A 9,889-nucleotide genomic window follows, 5' to 3' on the forward strand; every position below is an offset into this window, starting at 1 on the left:
AGCTCTTCTGATGGCTTAGCACAGAGTTAATGTGGTATTTAGTGGCTTCACACATTGCCAGGTGCCACCTCTCTGGGAGCCCAGGAACCCTGAGAGCTGGGGTGATGTGGAGGTGGGCTGAGGGTTCACCAGTGGCACCATCTCAGAGCATCCTGCTGTTTGACTTGGTGGAAGTCAGAGTCCAGGTGAGGGGAGTCCTGCAGGTTGAGCTCAGCCGAGGCCAGCAGGAGCCGTGGTGGCGCCTGGGGACAGAGTGCAGGCCATAGGTGGTGGTGGTAAATCCAGCATATGCTATCTGTTCCAGTGAAGGAGGAGTGATTCCAGGCTTGGGATGCCTTTTCCCATTAGTGTTTTCTGCAGGAATTTGCACTGATACACCTTAAATCTTCAGTTCCCTGGTGCACCTTAGGCTTTACAAGCTCCTTGCAAACTCTGCAACCCTGAAGGGAAAATAACACTTGGGCACTGGCTCACCTGGGAATCAGGCTTCTTACCTGGGAGAGGAGCCAGGGATGAAACCTTCCTGTCTCACAAGTGTCACTCCACTGGCACAGTGGGGCCTGTGTGTACAGCTGAGCTCACTGCTGTGCCAGTGTTCACACCGAGCCTCATGGATTCAGAATTTGTGGCTCCTGGAATTCAATGCAGGGAGGTGTACAGCTGACTTGGGTGCAAGTGGATACAGATGGGGGGCAGTGTCTCATCCTGGTTTTGTTCCCTTTTGGTCTTGTGTCCATCCCTTGAACAGCAAGTTGCCAGGATCCTGGAGCTGGCTAAGGAGAAGCAGGCAGCTGAGCTGCGGGTGCTGAGGGACACGTCGGAAAGGTAAACATGGCAGTGGAATCCCAAATAATGCCCAGTTCTGCTCCAGGCCAGCACTTCCTGCTGGATCTCAAAGCTCTGCTCTGCAGCCAGGGAGTGAGGGTGGGAGAAGAGAAGCCTTTTTTTCCCTTTGGCAAGAAATGGAAGCAGGGGGATGTAACATGGAATCTCACCCAGTGGTATGGGGGGTAGATGCCTCTTGTGATTCCCCAGAACAGCGTTCCTGCCACGAGATGCCAAGCAGGATACAGTGTTCCATCTGCAGTGAGCAGCCTGGAGCCACTGATGGGGAAGGATAGGAAATAGCACTGCTGGTCCCTGGCTGCCACCTCTGTCTCTTGCAGTCAGGACCTCACATTAATCCCTTCAAGGGACTGATCTGCTCCATCCTCTAAGTGAATTGAGCATTTTGGCTCCAGTGTTTAAACAAACTGGCAGAATCAATTGACCAGTTTCTAGCCAGACATGTATCCATTTGTTCTTGCAGGAGTTTTGTCCTGAAGCTAAAATCCTTACTCATTGCTCCTTCCCATTAAATCCTCTCTCAGTATTTAGTTGTGAATTCAGATAAAACTCCCTCTTGCTGTGTCCTGTCCCAAGCCAGAGTCTCTTTTCTCAGCTATTCAGTATATTCAGGCAAGTCGAAGGAAGCAGGTGATTAGCCAGATAATGGTTTGCTGACAGTAGGATGTCATTAGTACAGTCACATCTGCAGCTGGCTGGGAGAAGCTCCAGAAGGTTTTCAAGATCTGGAGCAACAGGCAACAAAATGGCAGTTCAGTTCAGCAAGAATAAATATAAAATAATCTGAATTGAAAACCCTGGCCATAGCCCAGCTGTGCACTGGTGTTGGCACTCAGGGTAAGAGATCTTCAGCTGTTGTGGATGCTCTTCATTCCCAGGTCTGCAGTGGCCAAAGTGGCAAACAGGATTTTGGGAATGGTAGAGGGGAAAAAAAAAAAAAAGATTGAGTCAGCCTTGTGCCACTGGATGTGTCTGTATAGAGCTGTCGCCTTTTCAGTGTGCCATTTCAAACAAAAAAGTCTTTGAAAGAGCAAGAAGAACAGCCAGCACTGAGGAGGAATTTGTGCACAAAAAGGAATTAAATGGGACAGCTAGGAGAACAGATGTTTGAGAGAATGTGACAGGAATGTGTAAATCATGAATGGTCTGCAAGAGAAGAGGGAAGTGATTGCTCACTGTTTCTCATAGGAAAGAAGGGTGGGATGCCCAGTGAATGTCTCAGGTGCCTCTGTCACATTGTGTATAAATTAAGTACTGTTCCTCTCAGGGCAAGGAGCTATGAAATCCAAAAGTAGAGGTAAACTCCAAAGTATGAGTGACATCATGGAACATGATACATGCACAGATACTGAAGGATAAACTGGAAACTGGGAAGGTGGAGGAGGGAAAATTTCCTGTACGCTTGTTCTTTCTCACCCTTGCTTTTAGCATGTGCTGCCTCCACTGCTGGGGCAGGACATGTCCTGACTCAGGAGTTAAGATATCCTTAAGACTCCAGGCCTTCTGCTGCACAGTCTCGTACACTTGGTGTTTCTGGACAGCGGAGTGCTCCAGAGAGCTGTGGATGGAGGATGGCTCTGCTGGCTGGGGCTGTAACCAGGCCTGTATCTCCTCTCTTCTCTCCACAGCAACATTAAAGACATTAAGAAGCGGATGGAGGCAAAGAGAATGGAGCGGGTCCAGGCCATGCTGAGGAGTACCAGTGACAAGGCTGCTCAGGAGAGGTGTGGGAGTGGATGTTCCTGGGCTCTGTCTGTGCAGGATGCAGGGTCTCCTGCTGACTTGGAAGCTGAAAAAGTAGAATTTTGCATCCAGTTATTTGCCTTATGGCTCAGCCAAATTTGAGTGGTGCTTTATTTGTCCTGCCTAAAATTACAGCAGCTTCTCCCTGTGGCAGGACAGCGTGGGCATGTAACATGCCTGTTGATCAGTATGGCACTGATCAGTACTGACAGATGGGTTTTATGGAAGAACAACAGCTGGATTTTACAGGGTTTTATACTTTCCTTTAAAGGTTGAAGAAAGAAATTAACAACTCCCACATTCAGGAAGTGGTGCAGACAGTCAAACGGGTGAGTTCTGTGGGGTCAGGCTGCCCCAGTGGCTCTGGGTTCTGCAAGGGGGTGTCAGGGAGAGCTTGGTCAGTGTGTCTGGGGCATTTGTAACCCACGGCTCGGGAACAACGGGAAAGCCTGGCAGGAGGAGAGACACCTCAAGGACCCCAGCTCTGCCCTTTGGAGACCGGGTGCCAGACAATGCTGAGTCTGTGTCTGTCAGTGAGTGTCCCTCAGTGAGTGTTGGCATATGAGTCCACATGTCCATCCATGTCTGTGTGTGTCTGAATGGCCATGTGGGGCTATTTGTTGAGCTGTGTCTGTTTGTCCGTATCTCTGTGTGTCTGTCCATGTCTCTGTGTTGAATCCATGTGTGTGTCCCTGTTTGTATGTTTCTATGTTCACATGTGTCCATGTTTGTATGTCTGTGTCCACCTGTGTGTCTGTGTCCATGTGTACCTGCCCCTTTTTGTCTGTGTGTTCATTTGCCTGTGTCCCTGTGTCTGTATGTCCCTGTGTGTATCTGCATGCCCATCTATGTCCAGGTGTCTTTGTGTCCATGCATGTCTGTGTGTCTTATGCATTTGTCCCTGTGTCCATGTATGTCTGCGTGTCCTTGTGTGAGTCCATCTGTGCCTGTCCATGTGTCTATGTCCGTGTGTTTGTGTCTCCTTGTATCCCTGTGTCAGAGATACTTTGTGTCTGTGTGCATCCATGCATCCGAGTGTGCATGTGTGTCTGTATCTGTGTGTCCATGTGTCTCTATGTCCAGGAGTCTCTGTCCTTGTGTGTGTCTATCCATGTATGTTTGTTTGTCCATCTATGTCTGTATCTGTGTGTGTCCCTGTGACCAGGTGTCTGTTGTTGTGTGCTGTGTGTATCTGTCCATGTGTCCAGGTGTGGGGGTGTCTGTGTCCCTGCATGTCTGTGTGTCTACATGTCCTTCTGTTCCTATGTCCATGCAGGTGTCTGTTTCTGTGTGTCCCTGTGTCTTTGAGAGCCTTTGTGTCTGTGTCCATGTTTGTCTGTCCTTGTGCTCAGGAGCGTCTTTGTGTGCCTGTGCTAGGGGGTGTGTGTGTGTGTTCCTGTGTGTGTCTCCATGTCTGGGTGTCCATCTGTCTGTATCTGTCCATGGGTGGGTGTGTCCAGGTGTCTGTATCCACCTCCATCAGTGGCCTTGTGACTGTGTCCCTCTGTGTCTGTCCCTGTCCATCTCTAGCTGTGTCCTTGTGCGTGTCCCCATGTCTGTGTCCCTCTTTGTCCAGACAGTCTGTGTCTGTCCATGTCCAGGTGCCTGTGTCCCTCTCTGTCCATGTCCTTCTGTGAGTGTGTGTCCAGGTCTGTGTGCATCTATGTCCATTTTCTTGTGGGAGTCTGTGTGTCTATGTGTGTGTCTGTGTGTATTTCTGTGTGCCTGTGCCCGAGTCTATGTTCATGTGTCTTTGTGTCCATGCACTTCCATGTGTCTATGTGTGTCTGTCCGTCCATGTCTGTGCCCATGTGTCTCTGCCTGTGTCCCCATGTCCAGGTGTGTCCATATGGCTGTATCCAGCTGTCCGCATGTCCCTTCGCCTCTGCCTAGGCATGTGTGTGTGCATGTACATCCACGTGTGCATCCATGTGTCTGCCTCTGTGTGTCTGTGTCCATGTGTGTCTATGTGTGTATCCATGTCTGCCTGTGTCAGTGTGTCCGTTTGTCTACATCTGTATCTGTCCACACGTCTGCCTGTGTTCGTGTGTGTCCATGTGCATCAGTGTGAGTCTATGCGTCCGTGTCTGTGTCCATCTCTGTGTTTGTCCTTGTGTCAGTGTGTCCATTTGTGTCTGTGTTTATCCATGTGTCTGCCATTGTTTGTGTGTATGGCCATGTGTGTGTCCATGTCTGCCTGGGTCCATGCCTATGTGTCTGCTTGTGTCCATGTGTGTCCATGTCCTGTGTCTGTGTCCCTCTCTGTTCATTTGTCTGTATATCAGGGGTGTGTGTGTCTGGCTCCAGGGGTGCATGTCCAGGTGTGAGCATCTGTGTTTCTCCGTGTTTGTATCCAGTTGTGTGTCTGTCTCTGCGTGTCCATCCAGATCGGTGTGTCCGTATGTGTCCATTTACATGAGCGTGTTGGTGTCTGTGGCCAGGTGTGTGTTTGTGTGCATGTCTATGTCCATGTCTGTGTCCTTGTGTGAGCATGTGGCCACGGGTGTCTGTGTCCCTTTGTGTCTGGGTCCATCTCCCTCAGTGTCCTTGTGACTGTCTGTCCGTGTGTGTCTACAGCCAGGTGTCTGGGTCTGTGTCCATGTATGCCTGTACCCAAGTGGCTTTATGTGAGTACTTGTATCCCTGTGCCTGTGTGTGTCCAGGTGTCTGTCCTTATGCACATCTGCCTATCTGTGTACATCTGTCTGTGTCCCTGTATGTCTGTGTCCATATCCCTATGTCCCACATGTCCGTGTGTGCGCACCTGCCAGGCTGTCATGGTGTCTCTGAATCCAGGCTGGGGTGTGGCTGCTGCTCCAGGCCTGCCCTGCTGGGCTGAGCTCAGGCTCTCTTAAGCCCTTGCTTATAAAACTGGAACCTGAGGGGGGTTAATTTATTCTTTTTGAAGGTGACAGAGAAGACTGGCAGGTTCCAGCAGAAACTGGAGGAGAAGCAGGCAGCAAGTCTCCAGTCCATCAAGGAGAGAGAAAGCCAGGTAAGGACAACGTTTCGGGTCAGGGCTGTTCCTTGGCACAGCAAGTCCAAACCCCCAGAGAATCAATCTTTATTGCCACCCTCAGCCCACCCACTCCCAGGGGGTGAGAAAGTGGATGAGGGGCCCACACAGAGCCCAGAAGCACCAACAGCTCATCCCAGAGCTCTTGGTCTCTCTGCTTGGCTCCAGTGTGTGGGAATGACATGATTCTCCATTTGCAGCTCCAGCAGCAGGTACAGGTGGAATACGAGGAGAAGTTGAGAGCTCTGAACATGGAGGTTCAGGAGATGGTGAAGAACTACACCAAAGCCAGCTTTCCTGGAGAGTCACAGACTGGGAGGAGAGCAGGTCAGAGCATTCCTGAGGGAGAACAAGGCTCTACAGACCAACTGGAAGCAAACATCCCAGTGGCAGAGGTGTCCAGGCTTACATTGGCAATAACTGAGCCCTTGGGAGCTGGACTGGATGTAGAGATAGAAGAGAGCATATTCTGAGTCCCTTCCTTACTTGTTCATTGCAAGAAAGTATATGGTGAAGTAACAACCAGCTTCACAAACTACTACTCTCCTGTTCTATTCTGGGGAGCTCCTGAAATCCTTCAGGAATGTATTACATTATCCCAGATAGCTGGAAGTAGTCTGGAGAGCTCACCCTTCAGAGTACTCCCCTCTCTGTCTTCCCCAGCCTGAGCTCTGAGGTATTTCAGCAGTGGGAAAGGGCCTGTACCTGCAGACCAGCTCTCTGTTGGCAGCATAGCAGCAGCTACAGGAATATTTACTTTGCATTCAGACCAGTTTTTAGAGTCAGTTCCCTCATCATTCCTCACATGCATCCCTTCACATCAGTCCAGCCCTCCTAACATCTTGCACATGGTTCATTGAAACAGCAGTAAACAAACCAAACACAACCCCTTAAACAGTTCTACAACGGGACACCACAGGGGGGGTGGGGGTGGAAAGTGGGCTCAATCACAGCAAACCAGACCGGGCTGTGTGTGCTACAGGATAACAACAATTACACCTGAAGCTGCATTAATAAACAATTCCAAATGCTGCTATAAAACAAACCAAACTCCAGCTCAAGCAGGTATGAGACAGCATGTTCCAAGCCTAGTCTGAACACCCGAGTGTACATCGCCCCTGTGGTGTCACCAGAGTACTGGAATTATGGATTGTACATTTCTGAGCTATTTATTTTCTAAAAAAAATTAAAAATTGCTCTTCTTAAACAACTGGGTAACTTGTTACTTAGCTGCAGTTAGTGTGTGTGTGTTTGCCCATGTTTGTGACAGTGTAGGTGTGTGTATGTCTTAGTGGCAGTGTCCAGGTGTATCCATGTCCCTGTGTGTCCCTCTGTCCATTTGTGCCCCTGTGTTCATATGTCCAGGTATGGATGTGTATGTCTGTGTGTGTCCATGTTTGTGTGTCTGGGTGTCCATCTGTCCATTTATGTCTGTATGTCCACGTATGTGTGTATGTCGCATGTGGGATTGTGTCTGTCTGTGTCCATCAACCCAGCTGTGTTGTGTCCACGTGTATTCCTCTGTGCCTGAGTGTGTGTGCATGTCTGTCTTGGTATCCATGCAGCTCTATGTGTCCATGTCTGTGAGCATGTGTGTGTCTGCATGTCTGTGTCTCTGTATCCAGGTGTGTGTGTCCATGTGTCTGTCCATATCTCTGTCCCAGTGCCTGTGGGTCTGTGGGGCTGAGTGCATGTGTGTGTCCCTGTGTGGGTGTGGCTCTGTATCTCTGTTCTCTGTGTGTCCAGGTCCCTGGGTGTTTGTCCCTGTGTGTGTGACTGTGAGTCCACACCCCTTTGTGCTTGTCTGCGCACTTGTCTCTCTCTCTCTGTGGTGTTTGAGGCCCTTCCTCACCAGAGGACAAACATCCCAGCAAGGTCCAACTGCAGCCAGGGAGCAGTTGGAGATTTTACCTTAAATCCAGAGGCAATGCTGGCAGTTCCATACCAGAGCACAGAGGCACTGAGCCCTGCATCCTACACCAGTGTGTCACCAGCTTTGGCCACTCAAACCCCTCCAGAGGAGCTTTTTGGAGATTATTTTAAAGGAAAATATGTACCATCTCTCCCTGGAGGGAACCCAGATGCCAGTATCAGACCAGAAGGTGGACACGGGGTGGCCCCTCTCTACACACTGCTGAAGCTCCAAGGGTTGGGTTTTTCCCTCAAACCCTCTCTGGAAATCAATCTCAGAATAAACCTGAGTCAGAGAGACACGCATGGAAAGCCAGGACACAACAGCAGGGCTGGGGTTCTCAGGAGTTTTCCTTCCCCCAGTGCCACAACCTGAAGAAGATCATGCTGCACAGGGACAGTGGCAGTGACAGACAGGACCCACTCTGTCCCTCCACCTGGCACACAACAGGACAAACATTCATTCTCACAGGCTGCTCCTACCAACAGCACTGGCACAAGCTGTGACACTGGATAACACCCACTACAGTCTCCTTCCCTCCAGCCTGCCACAATTCCCAAACAGCTTCTCTTTCCAGCCTAGAGACCTCTAATTCCTGCCTTGCAGCAACCGCTCCCCTGGGAGCCATCTGAGAGCCAGCAGAACCCCTTGCTCTGCCCTTCTCAAGCTGAGCCCCTCTGCCCCTTCCCCAAGAAGAGCATCTGAACAGCACAAATCCAGAAGCCAAAGCAAGGGCTGACACAGCACCAGAGCAAAATGCTCTGCAGGGGGCTCCCTGAGGCGTGGGCATTTCCAAATCAACCAGAGCTCAGCTGGACTATGACACAGGGCTAACAAAGCGGAACTTCAGCACTTGGGGTTTGTGGCATTAATGTCCTCTGATGTTTGAAACCTGAGTAAGGAAACCCACCACGACAACTGGTGCCCTTACAACCCCAACAGTTTCTGCTCTGCAACCCTTCTGTTATGGAACCCAACACTGGAACAGGGGCTGGATGCCAAATTTCATGAAAAAGAGGTGCAATCTTTTACACAGATTTCACCGTGGGGCTAAAAAACACCTTCTAAATGTACTTTTCAGAGTGCACATGATGGAAGCACCACTATAAGCAAAGCCAGGGCTCCCATGAAGCACAGACCACACTCTGCATCACCCACTTTCGCCCCAGGGTGAAGCCCCTCTGTGCCTCTGAGCCCACACGTGCCTGTGGTGCCTCTGACACCTCCCTGTCTGCACAAAATGGGGGAAAGTTCTGCAAGATGGGAAATGGACAAAACTAAATAAAAGCATTAAACCAAACGTTACTGCAAGGGTTCCCGAGCACACCTTGAACCCCACCATCCCTCCAGCAGCAAAACTCAGTCACACCAGGGTTTGGTTACTCACGGACTCCCAGAGGAGAAGGGCCATCTGATTTTCCAGGACTATTCCTGCCCACAGGACTCAGACATCCTTGAGGGCTCCATCCTCTGCAGCCCTGCCTGTGTTCTCGCTTACCTGCCGAGCACAGGGCGCTGTGGTACTGGGTGATGAGACGGGCCTCTCGCCAGGCAGTTACACGCAGAACTCCAATGGCAATTGGGACAATAACATCTGCTCAGACACTGAACAGCAGCAGATTTAGGTACAATCTCTGATCCTTTCCACATTTCCATCTTTTAAGTGGCATATTCTAGATCTCATTCTCGGGCCCAAAATATTTAAGTGAGGCCAACCTTTGTACTATATAATTAAAAATTAGATAATGGGGATGGGGGATGGCTGAAGCAGAGGAGGACTCCAGCCCCAGCAAGGGACACAAACAGGAGGCACTGTACCAGAATGACCCCAAATCCTTTCTACCTCTGTAACACAGTGCTGATGTGCCTAATGCACTCAGAGAAGGAATTGCTGCACATTAACTATTCCATTTTAGAGACACTCTCCCTGACCCACATGTATCCCACGTGTCAAGATCCTCCAAGATTACTTCTTGTTATCCCCATTTATCCCCCAGACCCAGGGCACAGCCAGAAGCTCTCCCCAGTGTGCAGGGGAAGGGTGGGGTTTGTCTCATCAAATGCAACAATTCAGGAGCCTCATTTGAACCAGGATCCTTCTGTTGCCACTGGTTAAAAAACAGGGGCCTCTGGCCAAAGATTTGTCCTGTTCCAAAATAAACGGGATAATAAGCTGCTGCATCCAGCATCAGAAGCCCACTGGAGGAAGACAGGCACCGTTATAGATAAACCAGTGCAATTGGAACATGACAGCACTGGCAGACTCCCCATTTGATTCAGCAAATCGTTCATATAAATACCATGTGCCATCTTCAAAGGCCTCCTGGATGCTGATTGCCAGGGCTATGGCAGCAAGGAAAAGGCTCCGTACC

General features: G+C 50.1%; 1 protein-coding gene across 2 annotated transcripts in view; it reads left to right on the top strand.

Annotated features, from left to right (window-relative positions):
* The window catches only part of PLCB2 (phospholipase C beta 2), a 44,871-nt gene extending 38,059 nt beyond the window's left edge, over positions 1–6,812 (top strand). For both annotated transcript variants that reach the window (XM_017726297.1, XM_008644049.2), the window contains exons 29-32: positions 2,475–2,570; positions 2,861–2,918; positions 5,498–5,584; positions 5,806–6,812. In XM_017726297.1, coding sequence (XP_017581786.1) covers positions 2,475–2,570; positions 2,861–2,918; positions 5,498–5,584; positions 5,806–6,078 — 514 coding nt within the window. In that variant the 3' untranslated portion in view covers positions 6,079–6,812. The remainder of the gene's footprint in view (positions 1–2,474; positions 2,571–2,860; positions 2,919–5,497; positions 5,585–5,805) is intronic.
* The last annotated feature ends 3,077 nt before the right edge of the window (positions 6,813–9,889 follow it).

This window comes from Corvus brachyrhynchos, unplaced genomic scaffold, assembly GCF_000691975.1.
Source record: "Corvus brachyrhynchos isolate BGI_N302 unplaced genomic scaffold, ASM69197v1 scaffold281, whole genome shotgun sequence".
Classification (NCBI taxonomy): Eukaryota; Metazoa; Chordata; class Aves; order Passeriformes; family Corvidae; genus Corvus; species Corvus brachyrhynchos.